The sequence below is a fragment of the Anguilla rostrata genome, chromosome 13 (assembly GCF_018555375.3).
Source record: "Anguilla rostrata isolate EN2019 chromosome 13, ASM1855537v3, whole genome shotgun sequence".
NCBI classification, from domain to species: Eukaryota; Metazoa; Chordata; class Actinopteri; order Anguilliformes; family Anguillidae; genus Anguilla; species Anguilla rostrata.
In genome coordinates this window covers 12,585,654-12,603,511 of record NC_057945.1, presented here as the reverse complement: position 1 = coordinate 12,603,511, position 17,858 = coordinate 12,585,654, and the positions used below count along the sequence as shown (strand labels likewise).

The 17,858-nt window shown below is 45.0% G+C and overlaps 1 protein-coding gene across 11 annotated transcripts in view; it reads right to left on the bottom strand.

Annotated features, from left to right (window-relative positions):
- esyt1b (extended synaptotagmin-like protein 1b) overlaps nt 1-17,858 on the bottom strand; it is a 46,726-nt gene that overhangs the window by 22,454 nt on the left and 6,414 nt on the right. For 10 of the 11 annotated variants that reach the window (XM_064305107.1, XM_064305108.1, XM_064305112.1 and 7 more), the window contains exons 3-28: nt 13,829-13,963; nt 13,394-13,467; nt 13,178-13,250; nt 12,948-13,037; nt 12,766-12,821; nt 12,281-12,401; nt 11,801-11,977; nt 9,946-10,028; nt 9,767-9,815; nt 9,067-9,156; nt 8,840-8,941; nt 8,016-8,087; nt 6,852-6,938; nt 6,404-6,553; nt 5,989-6,096; nt 5,511-5,678; nt 5,273-5,355; nt 5,107-5,155; nt 4,673-4,762; nt 4,238-4,333; nt 3,973-4,044; nt 3,371-3,457; nt 2,877-3,023; nt 1,530-1,760; nt 1,174-1,341; nt 922-1,004 (exon numbers count right to left, since the gene is read on the bottom strand). In XM_064305107.1, the coding sequence (XP_064161177.1) occupies nt 922-1,004; nt 1,174-1,341; nt 1,530-1,760; nt 2,877-3,023; nt 3,371-3,457; nt 3,973-4,044; nt 4,238-4,333; nt 4,673-4,762; nt 5,107-5,155; nt 5,273-5,355; nt 5,511-5,678; nt 5,989-6,096; nt 6,404-6,553; nt 6,852-6,938; nt 8,016-8,087; nt 8,840-8,941; nt 9,067-9,156; nt 9,767-9,815; nt 9,946-10,028; nt 11,801-11,977; nt 12,281-12,401; nt 12,766-12,821; nt 12,948-13,037; nt 13,178-13,250; nt 13,394-13,467; nt 13,829-13,963 (2,741 nt within the window). The remainder of the gene's footprint in view (nt 1-921; nt 1,005-1,173; nt 1,342-1,529; nt 1,761-2,876; nt 3,024-3,370; nt 3,458-3,972; nt 4,045-4,237; nt 4,334-4,672; nt 4,763-5,106; nt 5,156-5,272; nt 5,356-5,510; nt 5,679-5,988; nt 6,097-6,403; nt 6,554-6,851; nt 6,939-8,015; nt 8,088-8,839; nt 8,942-9,066; nt 9,157-9,766; nt 9,816-9,945; nt 10,029-11,800; nt 11,978-12,280; nt 12,402-12,765; nt 12,822-12,947; nt 13,038-13,177; nt 13,251-13,393; nt 13,468-13,828; nt 13,964-17,858) is intronic. The other variant, XM_064305104.1, reaches the window with a different exon arrangement.

Sequence of the window (17,858 nt, the reverse complement as noted above, 5' to 3'; positions counted from 1 at the left end):
AATGAAGTGTTTGACGCTCAAAATGTCCTGGGGGACGATCCCCACACACCCCGCTTAACCTGCCCTTTCCCCCCCCACATGATGGTCATGTTACCATCTTAAAATTATAATAATTTGTACAAAGCAGTCCTACATATTCCCTTCTGTTTCATTAGGCTTTGAGTTTTAAACAATGTGACCCTCAGGACAATGACACCACTTTTGGAATCAGCATTGGTGGAACAGAGGATTATGGGAACAGAACAAAAGAGGGAAGGTCTAAAATGCGAAATCAAAAACAGCAATGGCATCGAAACAAACACATTTTCTGACTGACTCTATGTAGAAAAGGGCAACAATTGTTAATTAAAATCCTAAATGAGCTCTATGAGAGCTCTTCTGAAAGGCCAGTTTTTGTGACAGTGAAGACAATTCACGGTGGGCATTATTTCTGCATATATAACTGTGTTTAAATGTCATTATAGTAATTGAGGTGATTCAGACGTCAAACCTCATAATAATGATTAGCTTTTAAAAGGACAGTCTTTAAAGTGCTTTAAAGAGACCTTAAATCACTTTCTGGGGTTTTTTGATATTATTTCAGTTTTAGCGCATCTATCAACTGGCTCACAATTTGTGTGCAATAATGGATACTTTAATCGTTTAGAGAAACCTTGGACAACCATTAGGATGTTTGTGGTCTATGGTAAAAAAAAAACACCAACAGTAAACGCCAAAGTAGCTTGTACAATGCTTGAAAAGTGCAATAATATCAAGAAACCCCAAAACATTATCTTTATTATCATCTTTGATGAATGGACAGAATGATCATCTCTAGTGAAGGGGCATGCTGAGTGTAAATACGGACAGAAAACAGGCTCAAACCTGCACATAAAAGTGAAAAGGTAATTCAGACATCTTCACTGGACACTATGCACTCACCTCCCCAGGAAGTCATCCCTATCCATGTCTTTATCAAACAGCTCAACCTGGACGTCCTGTCCTGGCTGTGGAGTCAGAACCACCTGGAGAAACACCAGAACATCAGTATTGCGCTAATATTAGCCTACATGCCAAAAAACACTGGCACAACATTACACTGAACCTGAATTATATCAGCAATTCAAATGATCCTACACCAGCACAGATTATATTATTTCCCTTTATAGCTGCAGAAATCATATTACGCTGTACCTCATACAGCTCGTTCCAGGTGGGGTTGAGGTTCTTCTCGATCACGTGACTGCGGAAGGCCACGCCCCCGACGCGTATGTTTGCGTAGGGGTCGCTCTTCCCCTTCCCCAGGAACTTGTCCTTGGCGATCAGATCCCGGGCCTCCACCAGGAGAATCCGCAGCAGCCCCTGCAGGACAGACACTGTTACTGCAGTCTGAACATACATCCACACGATATACATTTAAAGCACCAACATTTACAGCATAATGAGATATTTTATACCGTTCATTTAGTGGCCTGTACCGGCCCTGCTCCGTTTGGTTAAGTACAGCTACTCTAATACTGGACCGCACGCGCACACTCTCTGCGTCTCACCTCTTTTGCAAAGCTGGGGTCAGGAGTGGTCTGTTGGGGCTGTGTTTTGGGGGGGCTGAGGACCTCACTGCCCCCCCTGGGGGTGACCTTCTGACGGGACAATGAGGACTCTTCTTTCATTAGGAGGGTGTGGTCGGCCTCCTTTTCCCCCTCAGCTGAGGTGGTGCTGTCAGCAGCTCCCACCAGCCCCTCCCGAACCACACCGCGCTCCGCCAACTTTGCGTCCAGAATCTGTCGCATGGCAACAAACTCAGATATACATTCTCACACCAGTAAAACAGCACATATCCTTACTATCACAAGCTACACAGAGAGGCAGACTGTGGGGACAAATAATGATGTCAAAATGGCAATTTACACACAGTAATGGCAGTAAAGGTGCTGTAGCTCACTCTCCCACAGTTCTGATACACAGCATGCATTCAGCAACATTCTCACACAGCTAAAGCTGCACATATCACAGCACTACTGACACTTTACACAAAAAGAGATGGACAGTCTGAAATCACAGTGTAAAAGTAGAAGCTGTCATGGTAATAACAGCGAGAATTAAAATTACACTCAATGAGGATTAGCTCAAAGCCTGACTGCCCTTTTAAAATTTACTCTTGGAAACACTTCAAACATCTTCCTCAGTGGCAGCTGGAGCACATGATACAAATGACCGTTGCTCCACTCATCCACTCTTTTCATCCTTTACAGTAAAGGGCTCTCTAAAGTGTGTGGGCAAGTTAGAGTATACTAACGCTGTGCTTTCTGTTGCTTTCAGTTTTTTTTTAATTCAATAAAAGGCTGTTTCTTTAAGAGGCAGTGGAAGTGTACAGTATGCTTAACCAGTGGCGTAACTGAGATTATTGAAAGTGTAATGTAATGAGTGTAATGAAAAAGTTAAATGCTTTACAGTTAGCTGACAAGAAGACACAGAGGGCAGCAGCTTACCACCCCCCCCCCCCAAACAATACCATTCCCCGCAGTGATTGGTATTACGATTACTCGAAAACCCAAATTTCACAATTATTGTGACTGGCCTAGTTGCCATAGACACATGACAACACCAATCAGAAAAATATTAGTTCAAATGGAACAACTGGTCAATCGTTATAACCAATAAAATAAGATGGCACCACAAGATTACATTTTACTTTTAGGCACACTATGCAGAAACCATTAAACTGGAGCACATATGCTCTGTGTCTGTGTGGAGTGCTGATCCTCCACAAAACATCTGCAAGTACCGTGTTGATTTCTGAAACCCTGCACGCAAAACTAACCTTGACATTAATAACAGAAAGGGCTGTCAGCTTGACCATGGTGAGAAGGAGGGGCCGGGCTGAGGGCAGTGCTTACCTTGAGTTCAGCTCTCAGCAGAATCTGACTCTCAAAGAGTGCCCCATCCAGCCTCAGCCAGCGGTCCAGAACCAGGCCCGGCTCTGACAGCAGCTCTCTGACGGGCAGAACCCGAGAGCCTGTGGGCTGGTCCCCAGTGTGAGTGAGCTGGAGAGAGAGAGAGAGAGAGAGAAAAAAGAGACAGAGAGAAAAGAGACAGAGAGCTCATGAACCCATTGACCCTTTGGCAAGGAGGTTAATTGACAACTGTACAGTATGTTTCCATTCCACCTCAAATCACACTGTAAATCTTACATATGAGCAAGGCACCTGAAAACAGTGTGAAGGTCTAAAAACCATGTATATTAAAAGTCATCCTGAAAGAAGTGAACACCAGTTATATCATGCTTTGCCAAAGTATCCAGGTTTCAAAGAAGCTGCTGCATGTTTTATGGAGTCTCACAACATTTTGTCAAAATGATACAGGGAAAAATATTATCTGAATGCTGTCTCACCTTCACTATGAGCATGTCCTGTTCAGGGTCGCGAACCAGGAAGTAGAACGCCTCATCCCACTGAGGAGAAGTGGAACGATCACACACCTAGCAAGAGAGAGAGAGAGAGAGGAGCGAGAAGAGATGAGGGGAGGCACTTTAACCAGCCATCCCGCTGCATGGATGCTAGCTTGTTTTGCACAGCTGTGTGAGAAATCAGATTCATTCTATTCAACCTGACTTTTCATTTTGTGTTAATGAATTCTGACTTACTGATCAGAGAAGTCTGAACTGGGCACACTGTAAACTGTTTCTTCACAGCATTAGCTAACTAACTGATAGCAGAGGAGCATTTAATGCACAAAACAGCTGCATAAATCTTTGAATCAGTGGCATTATACATCCAGCTGTATCCATTTGTATCAGCTTAACATAAATATACAATACCTGTAACCTTATAACCGGTGAGGTTTCGATATAAGCTCTTTGAGCTACTTATCTCACCTGCACATGTACTACTTTCTTTTATTTGTTGTATTTTTTCTTTTCTTTTTTTTTCTTTTACTGTGTGCAAATAAACTAAAATAAACTAAACTGTAAAAAAGGTTTTCAGATAATCTTACCTTGGTCTTGTGGGAGGTTCCCCTGAGTATAAGCTCCGCCCCCACTTTTGGCTCCTTCCCGCTTTTCTTCAGCTGAGTACACATGACAATGGCACCACAAGATGAGTCCACACCAATATAACTTATCTGAAAGCTCAGCATTTCTTCTTTGGGACGTAACTTCATGCAAAATAATGTTCTTGAACACAAAATCTCAGTCAGCATATAGCTACACATCAGTGCACAGTTATTATAAGAGAAAGGAACTGTGGGAAGGTGGTCTCACAGGCAGGCCGTGGGCGCGGTCCATGTACACAAACAGCACAGCAGCAGAGGGTACAGCCTTGTTCAGATAGGACTGCTGGGACTGGAACTGCAGGACCTGAGGAGTGAGATTATAATCACATTCATAAAGACAGCATGGGGACTGGGATTACACTTTAGATGGGACTGGGATTAGTCACATTCATAAAGACAGCATGAGGATTGGGATTAGTCACATTCACACAGACAACATGAGGACTGGGATTAATCACATTTAGACAGAGAGCACTGGGATTAGTCCCAGTCATACAGACAACATGATGGTTGCGATTAGCCTCATTCACACAAGACAGGGTCTTGTCAATCCAAACCTGTATACTGCAGCTGAAATTACTGCTGCTAACACTGTAACAGAAAGATAGACTCAGTAAGTGAGCAGAGTGAGGACTGGACTCACCGGTTCCAGTCGGTCAGGGTCTGATACTTTGGGCAGCCACTCCAGAACCAGGTGAACACGTCCCGACTTCACATCATTCAGAGTGAACCACTGCAACACACACACACAGGAAACAGGGTAAATACACACACACACACACACACACACACACACACAGGAAACAGGGCAAATACACACACACACACACACACAGGAAACATGATAAATACACACACCCACACACAGAAAATTAGCTAAATAAGACACAACCACAAACACTACCTGAGAGTGATTATAAAAAGGCATATAATATAAAAATAAAAAAATAACAAAATATACAGCAATTATAAAAGACAGGATATAACATGTTATCCATACACACTGTCTAATGCTATCACACACATACACACAACATGTATTCACTGAAGGCAGACAGACAGACAGACAGGTCTCACCTCATCAGTGTACTGGGAGGTGATGATGTCCTTCAGACTGATCTTAAACCTGCAAGTCCCAAGCAAATATGAGTACCTCAGCAGTAAAATGAACATCATTAACCGTACGCACTATTCACTCCTGCACAAAACCAGCCTATACACACCCACGCTACCGTACGCTCACCTCCCCATAAAGTCATCCTGATCCATGTCTTCATCAAACACGTCAACCTCCACCTCCTGACCCGGCACTTCGGTCAGAACCACCTGGAAAATCAGCAGGACATCACTACCAACATCCTCACGACGATTACAACGCTACATATGAGCTACCCTGCCGCTGTTCAAAAAACAGTACTCCAGCACAGCTCGTATTTCTGCCCTGGTTATAACCACAGAAGTCCTGTGGCGTTGCGCTGTACCTCGTACAGCTCGTTCCAGGTGGGGTTCAGGCTCTTCTGGATAGCGTGACTGCGGAAGGCCACGCCCCCGACGCGTATGTTCACGTACGGGTCGCTCTTCCCCTTCCCCAGGAACTTGTCCTTGGCGATCAGATTCTGCGCCTCCACCAGGTGAATACGCAGCACCCCCTGTAGGACACACATTGCTGTTGCAGTCTCAATGACGAATGTGCAGAATACTGTTTTAAGCACAAAGGCCTTTTGGAAACGCTACATCTCGATGTGCATAGTGTGCATGAGTGTGAGTCAAACTGATGTAAAAGTCAAGGGCAAATATTTACTCAGGAGATTTATGGTAATGTAGTCTGTATTTAAATCACACTAATTTTAAAGTGAGGGAAAGATATGTACTCAGGAGATTCATGGATTAATGTAGTATTTGTATTTTAATCACACTGATGTAAAAGTGAGGGACAGACATGTGCAGATAGTGACTCGCCTCAGTGGCAAAGCTGGAGTCAGGGGAGGTCTGCTCAGGCTGGCTGTCGGGGCGGCTGTGCACCCCGTGGGCAAGCTCAGCAGAGAGAGCCTCATCCATCCACAGCACCTGAGAGACAGAACAAATCGTATTACACAAATGCAGGAGGCAGCCCTACGCCAGTAAAGCACCTTTATGTCATTTGTTTACTGCCATTAACTAAAATGGCATCTAAATTTGTCGGCACGGCACTGTTTGAGGTTTTATCAGTATTCATTTCAAACAGTCCGCTATTTAGTTAATTGAGGAATCGGAAATAGGTATCATAAAACCCAGCCATAATACAAAACGCACCATGCACCTCAGGCATTGCTGGAAGTGGAAACCGAACGTCAAGCTAACGGAACACGAACAGACACTGATGCGCGCGCCTCACCCGCAGCACCGCGTTGATGTAGATGCGGCTGGCGGGCCCGGCGTTGTCCAGCTGGAACCACTGGTCCATGGAGAGACGGGGGCAGGAGAGCAGGCGGGACAGGGGGATGGTCAGACTGCCCAGCGACAGGATCCGGTCCGTGTCTTTCACCTGAGAGACGGGGAGAAAGAGGGAGAAACAGAGGAGACAGAGTGACGGGAGGACAACGCAGTGGGCGAAGGGGCAAGGGAAGGAGAAAGACAAGGGAAAAAAGAAAGGGATGAAAAAGAGGAGAGAGCGAGGTCAATCGTGTTACACCATCGGCTCTGGTGTTGCTATAACACGATTACCAACAAAAACAACAGAAATGTGAGGGTCTCAACTACCGGAAAAAAGAAGTGTAGTTCACAGCAGACTAAGGGACAGCAGATGGAGCCAGTGGCCTGCAGCCAGCAGGTGTGACTGTTACCTGGATGTCGATCTCCTGATTGTGAGGGTTTTGGATGAAGAAGGTGAAGGCATCCTCAAACACTGGGTTATTGGTCCCATAGCATGTCTGAAAAAGGAAACAGGAAGGATAGGACAATGGGATTGTGGAAGGAAACTAAGTGTGCAGTGTGCAGCTCATATGATACTGTATCAAGGAACAGGAAGTAGAGTTGTAGATATACGACGCTATCACAGAACTGTGTGGACATAATGGAAGAACGCAGGACGATATGTAGGTACAGTATATTGCAGTGCAATGGAAGAGGAATTAAAGTGTGTAGTTATGTGACACTGTGGAAGAGAACAGGAAGCAGAGAGGAAGTAACCACAATATAACCATAGATTATGGGCTTTGGTATAACACTGTGCAAGGGAACAGAAAGTAGGGGGGTAGATCCACTAATAAAAAACAGTGAGCACAGTTGGTGGTCATTACTGTGCAACAACTGCAAGCACTAATGACTGATTCATAGAAGTAAAAATGAAATAACTGTGCAAAAATAGTTAACAAGTGAAATTCACAAGTTATGTCATGATGTTTCAGCCGTCAGATCAGCCTTCATCTGATATTATTGGAGTACGGGTCAAGCCAAGTTTCATCCTGAGGCTGTGCCTCATCTCAGTAGTCTAAGCACGCTCTGAACACACAAATAAATTAAAGGCTGGTTTTGCTCACAGCTGTTTTTGAAGTTGAGCAAGTGCTGACCTAATAACACTAAGTGGAAATTTGCCTGTTATTTTACTAGTGCTTAATTTCAACTAGTGTCCACAGATAATGCTGTGGGAATAATAATTACTAAAAAAGTAGCCACAGTGTCATAGACAGGATTGGTTGAATAACTAGCAGATGAATCTCTTCAGAATTTATTGGAATAACTTATACAACATGCCCTTCCATGCACTAGAACAGTGTCTTAACAGAATGAGCCACCCAGCAGCACCATGTGACTCATTCTTTGGTGACTTAAAGTAGCAATCCTAAATTGATGTTTCATATGGTATATTAACACGTCACCCTTAGAATAAGAGTAGGAAGGAGAAGCAAATGCATTGAGATTACCACTGCATGTTCAGCTGAGAATATTCCTCTTGGCTAGCCAAGGTGGTTTATGGGTAATGTACTAAATTAATGTAGCAGTCTTACCCTGCTCTCTCGAGTGATGTCCTCCACAGACAGCTGCACCACAGGACTGGGGTCTTTATTCCCCTTCTTCATCTGCAATAACACACCTGTTACACATCTGTTCAAGTATATACCCATGACACAGCTGATAAGACAACTTTACAACTGCCAATCACTGCAGTGCATCCCCAGTACCACAACTCATATAACATTCATGCTATTATATTCATTTAGCTGAGGCGATTATCCAGAGCGATTTACAAAGAAGAACAGTGCCAACACTCAATTATACAACTGACTGTTAGTGCCGAGATAGCCAAATAATGCTTTTAAAACTCTGTTAGTAGTGAAAGTGTTCTTGAGAGACTGCAAAGAAGTCCTTAAAATGTTTTTCTGCTGGGAAAAGCAAGTGTGGTAAACTCAAAGCTGTGGTTTGGGTGTGATAAAAAAGAAAACATTGTATTAATGTTGGTGCCATGTTTTTATTCACTTACATAACCCAACTGCAACACTGTAAAGCTGCAACAGCAGTTTGAATGTACTGGATACAGTGCACCCCAATACCACATGCCCAATGTAATACTGCATTCCAACAAACAAAACCCAAAATAGGAACGCAGTACAGTGACACGCAACAGCACTAACACGACACACAAGCCATAGCTACCTAACAACACCCAGATAACTACAGCAATGATAGCAAAACCCGTCACGATAGCAGAGATGAGGGCACGCTACCAGGCTGCGGTTTGTGAGTAAGTACAGCTTTGAGTTCAGAGCTGCTCTAGCTTGGCACAGAAAGGAAGCAGCAAGGTGTGGGCACACAGGAAGCTAACATGACTCACAGGAAGTTCTTCAGCCCGGTCCAAATACACAGCCAGGATGGCTGAGGAGGGAGGGTCTGCGGTCTTGCTGGGGAAGTTGATGCTTTTATTTCTTTCGAGAACCTGAGAGAAACAGAAGTGGGACATTCTGAAGGAACCTCAGGAACCTCAGCTCCACGGAGAAGTAGCGCAATGTAAGAAGATGTGACGCGATCGTACAACGGCGGTATTGATCGGTGGAGGCTGACCTGGTCCAGCTGGTCAGTGGTGGGCAGGAGGGTAAGCCACTCGAGACGCAGATGGACGCGGCCGGATCGCACGTCCTTCAGAGTAAACCACTGGGGAACAGAGAAGGACAAATCAAACAAACCACTGGAATACAGAGAAGGACATACAGTATCAAACAAACCACTGGGGAACAGAGAAGGACATATCAAAGAACCAACCACTGGGGTACAGAGAAGGACATATCAAACAAACCACTGGGGTACAGAGAAGTACATATCAAATAAACCACTCGGGTACAGAGAAGGACATATCAAACAAACCACTGGGGTACAGAGAAGGACATATCAGACAAACCACTGGAGTACAGAGAAGGACATATCAAACAAACCACTGGGGTACAGAGAAAGACATATCAGATAAACCACTATGGAACAGAGAAGGACATATAAAACAAACCACTGAGGAACAGAGAAGGACATATCAGAAACCACTAGGATACAGAGAAGGACATATCAGACAAACCACAAGGACATATCAGACAAACCACTTGGGTACAGAGAAGGACATATAAAATAAACCACTGGAGAACAGAGGAGGACATATCAAACAAACCACTGGGGTACAGAGGAGGACATATCAAGCAAACCACTGGGGTACAGAGAAAAACTTATCAGACAAACCATTGGGGTACAGAGAAGGATGTTGCCAATCCAAACTCACCTCATCCACAACTATTTCTTTCTTCACTATGCCCAGATCCATTTTGGTCCTGCGGGGGGAATGACGGGGTTAATCATTAACAGGCAGAGTTTAAATGGTCCCCTTTAAAAATCATGGAGAAGGACGTGCGGTGATTGGCTATGATGAGAGGCAGTGACAAACACAGACAGAGATGGTACCTCCCCAGGAAGTCGTCCTGGTCGGGATCTTTGTCAAACACCTCCACCTCCAGTTCTTGCCCAGGCACTTCGTGGACGATCACCTGACACGCAGACAACCGACACGCAGGCAACCGACACACAGGCACAGACACACACGTAAACCCGCACATACAGGGACAGGAGCACAGGCAATAATCACACTCAGCCACAGACACGCACAGGCAACCAACACACACAGGCACAGACACACACACAAACCCACACATACAGGGACAGGAGTACAGGCAATAATCACACTCAGCCACAGATACACGCAGGCAACCAACACACACAGGCACAGACACACACACAAACCCACACATACAGGGACAGGAGCACAGGCAATAATCACACTCAGCCACAGATACACGCAGGCAACCAACACACACAGGCACAGACACACACACAAACCCACACATACAGGGACAGCAGCACGGGTGATAATTGCACTCGGCCACAGACACACGCAGGCAACCGACACACACAGGCACAGACACACACACGTAACCCACACATACAGGGACAGCAGCACGGGTGATAATTGCACTCGGCCACAGACACACGCAGGCAACCGACACACACAGGCACAGACACACACACAAATGGACGAACACACCAGCAACCGCCACCCGCAGGCACACACACATATACAGACACACAGGTACAGACACAAACAGACAACCAGGACACAGGCAGTCATCAAAAACAGGCACACAAACAAACACGCACACACACGAGAGACAAACCAAACAGGAAACCAACACACAGGCAAAGACAGACAGTGGAATGAGTTTGAAGACTCTGACACTGAAATATGTTTCATGTGCTGAAATACAATGTGGATTATGCCAATTACATATATCACTTATATATGAAACGTGTAATCTATACGTTGATGACATATGATTATATTCGATAGTTCATTGGATTCTGTTCCAAAGGACAATCAGGCCTTGAAACAAGACAGTTGAGGAGAATGTCATGTTGACAAAAATGTCATGCTAAACGGCAAAATGGAATTAGACTCAATGCACTGAAAATGACAAACTGCCCACTTTGAATGCATTCTGAATGTAGACTTGCATTGTAATGACAAATGAGATTATAAATGCATTACATTGCAGGTCAGGCTACATAAGTGTGCTTTACATAAAAGCAGACATGACGTCAGCTGCTTGTACTGGTTTGCATGCTTGCACAGAAACAATGGGGCCTCACAAGGGGGGATACAGAAGCTCTGGCGAACTGCCAGAGCCAACTTCTTAGCAAGTTGCCTGTTACATTCGAATGTTTTGCTTTTGGTGATGCTGTGAAAAACCCCAGCCATGTTATCTTGTGGAAAAGAACAAGTGTATATATGTGTTTTACTCCTGGTTTTGTTTTACTTCTGCTACATTGCGTCTACTATGTTCTCGCCATTTCTTTCTTCTGACCATTTTAGTCTCATCTCTCTCGCTTTCTCTCTCTCTCTCTCTGTTTCTCTCCCTCTCTCTCACGTTCTCTCTCTCCATCTAGTTTTTCCTTTTTTCATCTGTTTTGTGTGCCTTGCTATTGCTGTTCATTTTGATTTGGTGGTTTCTTTACTTTACTTTTGTTGCTTTTTGTTGTTGTGAATGGCTGTATGTGTTGTGCAGTACAGGTTTTTTTTTAAACTCAGCTCTCTCTCTCTATCTCTCTCTCTCTCATTTGTATATGAATAGCGACAGGAAATCTACCTCAGAATCATCTCAGAACAGCTAAGGCTAACAGGATTGAATGCTGAAGCCTCTATGGTACGGCTTCTCAGAGCGGCTTGTTCTGGGAGCCCGTTAGAACGGCTCGGGACCGCCCTCACCTCGTACATCTCCCTCCATTTTGGGTTGAGTTCGTTGTCCACGTGGCGGGAGGTGAAGGTCTGGGTCCCCACCCGCACCACGGCGTAGGGGTCCGACATGCCGGAGAACGCCCCCTTCATGAGGTTGTCCTTCGCGGCCAGACCCTCGGCCTCCAGGAGGTGGACGCGCACCACGCCCTGGGACGGGAAGAGGCGGAGCTCAAACCGCAGAATCACACAGAGGGAGGGAGCAGGACCTGCTCTCTGTGCTCATGTCAGTCCTGCAGCAGCAGCCAGCAGGTGTTCAGCAAGGACGCATCCTTCTCTGCTTACTCTCAAACTGAACTGAAGGACCTAGCTGGAGCCATGAAATGGGCCTACAAACACAACAGGGCTTTTGAAAGTGTGAGAATGTACAGTATATCAGGACTTTTGGCAACTTCCAGGATTCAGTCAGTGTGATTGGTGGGGGCGATGGTCGGTACGACTCGAGCGCGTTACCCTCGGGAGGGGGGAGCGCAGCTGCGCAACGTGCAGGTCGGGCACCAGGGGGACGGTGAGTCGGTTGGGCAGCACCAGGAAGGAGGCGATGGCGTCCATTATCAGAGTGTCTGACTTTACACTGGAAATGAAAGGAAGGCAGAAGCTAACACTTGAACTACATATTAAACCACAAATAAGATCTTTCATTAACTCTTCATCGGAAAGCTCGTTAGCTTGTCAAGTATTTCAGTGCAGTCAACACTATGGCCAGCCAGCTCACATTAGTTATGGATCCAGGACACGGAAGAGTAAGCAATTCCCTCCATAGCGCATAAAATCTCTTTCCCCCATTTTAACAAACTGCAGGGAGGGAAGCCCAAAAGATCCACCCTCTCTTTATGGGAGATAAAATATTTTTCTAAAAAGGCATAATAAAAATAAAATCATAACGTTCTGCATGTCACTCAAGGCCAAACTGCCGACAGAGAACCTGCAGGACTCACTTCAGTCCGGGAATGTCCAGCAGGTTAGTCAGTCCGGTCCAGTTGATGTCCAGTTGCTGCAGAGAGGCAGAGGACATTTCTGATGGAACAGGCTGGAAGGATCCCTCAGTAAAATAAGCCAGGCAGCCGGGGAGCCGGTGCTTTAATGTGGCGATCGCGTTATTAAATTAGGGAGTACTCACAGGCCTGCGGATGAAGAACATGGTGACGGCGCCCACTATGGGAACGTCTCCGATCAGCGGCTCCAAGATCACCCGCAGCATCCCGTGAAGCTGGAGAGAGAAGGGGGGGGGAGGGTCCGTGGGAAAGAGAAGGGGAACAGAGAAAGAGGGAGAAAAAGAAAGAGATTAAACACCGATCATGTTAACCACAAATGACTCTTTTTTTTTTTTGCCTTCTCCATCAGTCCTACCTGCATCCCCTTTATGCCCGCGTTGCAGAAGTACCTCTTCACCTCCACGTTGATCTCGACGTCCCCGACGTAGCTGCAGAGAGAGAGAGAGAGAGAGAGAGAGAGAGATGTCAGAGCGTCAGTCTGCCTTCCTTCTCTGCGCTGAGGGTTCGAGAGACGGGCGTGCGGTGAAAGAGAGGGACGGGGTGAAAAGGAGAGGGTGGGGGGAAGCGCTACCTAATGTACAGGTCCAGTAGCACCTGGCCCCTGTCATTCTCTGTGTGAGCCTTCACTCCCACCACCTTCATGGCCTGGGAACACACAAAACACACAGGATGTGTACACATGATACGCTGTAATTCACTGTAATTATTATTATTATTATTATTATTATTATTATTACAGCAGATACCCAAATCCCAGCACACACATAACAACATAGATACAAATACAATTATAGATAAGTAATCCAATATACAATTTTAGAAGACAGCAAAAATTAGTCTGAAAAAGAAGCACAGTGACTATGTCACTTAACTTGATCGCTATCCATGGTTTCACCACCCCAGCCCCTACCTCGTCCCCCAACAATGCCACCCCACCCCAATTGTGCTCCACCACCACCCCCCGGCCCACATTTACAGCACAGGGTGCCATGGGCACCCAGGTTACCTTGCTCCCAAGGTCAACTTTGGTGAAGTTGAGGGTCTGCAGATGGACGCTGGAGGCCCGGATGGAGGGGGCGATGGACTCGGCGAGCAGCTTCTCGAAGTACTGCCCCACGAACGGCCAGGCCTGCTGCAGCACCTGCAGACAGAGGCCAGAGCACAGGCCGGTCAGCGGGAGAGAACTCAGCCTCGCCAGCCATCACAGGGAAAAACAGGAAGTTCTCCAGTTCTCCTTCAAGTTTTCATGGAAAAATAAGAACCTTCAGCCCACATTAGTTGCCACTGGCAGAATCAGTATCACAGCACTAAGAACAAGTTCATCAGCTGGATATACCGTTCAGTATACCCCAAACAGCACATTAAAATTAAAAGTGTAAAAAAATAGAGCACTACTGCATAAAGTATGCTGTCAAAACAAAGGGACTGGCAGTGGAAAGTTAACAGAAAGATCATTTGAAAAACTGGCAGGAGTCCAGGGATTAGGAATGTGTTTTTGCTTGAGCTACATAAGCTGGTATAATTGTCCTCCTCTTGGCAATTTGAGAGCACAAATAAGCATGAACTCTCCTCCTAACAGACTCAGATGTAATCATATCATCTTCACCTCAATTTTGTAGTAAGATCAACAGTAACTTTGCTAGCTGGCCTAGCAGTAATGTTGGGCACAAAGATGCACTGGGCAAAAAGGTGGAAGTGGCTGAGGTGAAGTATGTCAAATACATTACGTTTCTGAGAAACACCCACAGAGAATCTTAGTAATGTCTACCACCACTTCCCTGGTGTGGCAAGCCTATGCCAGTTTCAGAAAGTACTGTTTCCAGAGGGCAAACCCAGATTCGGTAGAGATGAGACCATCTGGGGTTGAGACTAAAATGAACCCAATGTGGAGCCCAGAGGAACACCATTTTAATCAGGAGAGGAATGCAAACAAATGTCTGTCATTTTGTGAAAAACATACGATACTATAGCAAGCTGGTAATCCTGTTAGTGTTATGTTGAAAATAATATTACACATGCCCCAGCCAATCAGAAAAGAGTATTCAGCCAAGCCATTGTGTATTGGTATTGTGGACACGCAACATTTGTGAGTTGAAAATAAAATTCTTTGTGTCACATCTGACACTGACTGTCTTTATTGACACAATAAACTAAGCAATAAGATTTCATTATTATGGAAAAACATGGGTACTGATGTGCGCTGTTATGAGTTTATGCATTTTCTATACAGCCAGTGGCACCGCCTGACCAAGATGCATTCTAAAAATAGATTCTTTCCCATGCTAGGAATCGATTTGTTATCGAGCACATTATGCCATCCCTCGATCTGTGAAATAATTGAAAATCACCATCCCTAATTTCTGAGGTTATCAAGTAAGATTTAGAAAGCCTATAGTTTCAGACGTTGTATTTTCTACATGGTCTAAAACTATATTTACAACTGGATAATTACCAAAGAAATTCAGGTTAAGTAATACAGATTATATCCTTGAGGAAAACCACTAACGCACCTGGGAATCAAACCAGCAACCTCTGAGTTAAGATCCCAGCTCTCTAACTCTTACACACACAGCCTCACATAATACTCCTGTTTATGGCTGCCACTCATGTCATGACTGGGCCTAATTCATAGGGGAGAGGGATTAAGGCAACTCCGACTCTTTCAAAACAAGCTGCAGCTGCAGCTGCCCTATACTGTGTGTTTGTTTGCAGACACACGCCCTGGCGGGGAAGGCTGGTTACCACAACAGTAAAAAAACAAATGGCAGTTGTACCTCTTTACTGCTAGTGGTCAAGCTGGATTACTGAGCCCTGGGTGTGTGTGTGTGTGTGTGTCTGTGTGTGTACCATGCATTTTTAATGCGTGTATGGCTAAACAGTGTAACTGTTTGAAGTAACCACCATGGGATTCATATATGTAATTAAACTGCTAATGTCATGGGAACACTCTATGTTGCCAGATGGCCTCAATTACATCTTCCCAAGGGAAGGCTGGTTGAAAATTCACATGAATCAAAATATCAAGGAAATTATTAATTATGCTGCATAAACAGGCCTACTCTCTTTGTACCAAAAGATTTTCACTGTAAAGTTGTGGTTTTCACTGTGCACCTCCCCCACCCTCCTAGAGCAACGGTTGTGGCCTTCCATACAGGATCAGACAGTTGTCTAATCCTACCTCAGTTAGGATATTTTCCTAGTCAAGGTGCAGTTGTGAAACTCGGGTGGTAGACTAACTCACGTCATCATCATAATAAGGCTTGTCCAACTCAATTTAGAAAATTTCAACTGCAGTGTACCTGTAGAACACTCTTAAGAGGTTTTAAGAGGAATGAGTTACATGTGGGTGTGGCAGAGATTTTCATCAAGGTTGACCAGACTGCTTTCCAAAATCAAGACAATAAAAGAACAAAAAAAAAAAATTCAATTCCAATGATACAGATTCTTTGTGGTAAGTAACCATAGAAACATTTCAGTTCTGATAAACAATCTTCAATCCCTATACTTCAATATCTTAGAGGTTCTGGCGTACATAAATATCCATTTTACAATTGTGTATCTTAGGCAATTTTACTTGTACAAACAGCCTCTCCTTGTCTCTCTCTCTCTATCAACAGCCATCAGACATTCTTGTGCAATTGTTTGTCTATATTCCCCATATATTTTATGCTCATACGTTTGCAAGAAAATAGCACTGGGTGTCTGTGTTTCAGGTAAGAGGTGGCCTGAGCTAGTTAAAAGACAAATTGGTTACTGGGCAACAAATTAGCACAGCAGCGAATGTTTTCGCTGACATGACCGCTATTGCACCACCCAATCCACGGTGACGCAAAGAGATTTATTGCGGGCCGCAAAATTACCATTCCAAACAATATTCCGTTCACACGGCACAAAATGAGCAATTCCCTCAATGTCACTCAAATACGGCCCCCTTATCTTTCAGAAATTTTATGACACAACTACGCTACCGACAGGCCCCAAATGCCATCGTTTTTTGTTAGTTTTTTTAATGCTTCAAGCAGATCATATTACAGCCCTGAAAGTCCTGCGGAGGCACCCTGCAAAGCGATCCATAAAGGCAGAACGGTCCAGCTGGGGGGAAAACATATCGATTTGTTCCCGTCTGATTCGACTCTAAAAGCCAACGCCCTGCCTTTTATTTATGTGCTTAATTCTGCAGCGGGGCGAAAACTGATTTAACGCAATGGTTCTGTGGAGACTAGCATATGGAAGGAGCACGACTACAACACATATTAATGATCTATGTGAGGCTTTAAGCTATTTAGTACAATACCAACATTTAATCAGTACAACGATTATAATATTACAAACAAGACAAGGCTTATTCACCCTTAAAGTGTACAATATTTCCTTTATGAAATATCAAAATATAAACGAATGAATCATTGCAAAATGGTTTTCTGAGGTACCCTAGCTTTGGAACCCCCTGCTTTAAAGGACTGCGAATTCCAAGACACCCCCTTTCCACCTTCCCATAATGCTCTCTTCCGCCATATTCCTCTTCCGTTATCTTCCCTAATTTAGATGCAGCCAGGCCCGTCATCCCTGAGGCCCGTCCCACCGCTGCGATGTCTTCCATCCTTTCAGGAGGGTGTGCACAGGGACCCGCCCCTGCCCCTCCCTTATTGCCTGCATGCAGCTGTTGCTTATTTTCACTATGCGGCGAACCAGTTGAGCTCGTCACTTACTGCAGCGAAGGGCGGCTCAGCCAGCACAGACCCAAACCCTCCCTCCCGGGACAATTCTGTCACAAACCGAGACTGGGACTCTCAGCCCGCCGGTACTGTCACAGTCAGGGTTTGACTGGGACAACTGGGGAGCGTCACGAATTCCATATGCCACCCACGAGTCCCATCCATCTCTTTTCAAGAACTTCGGTATAATCTTAAAGTACTTCAGTCTTAAATGACTTTGAAACTATAAAAGGCATAGGGTAACGAATAGAAGTCCTTTAGCTCTGTTCATTGCCAATGAAAAACAGTGTAATGGTGCCTGAGCTTAAGGCCAAATGGTTG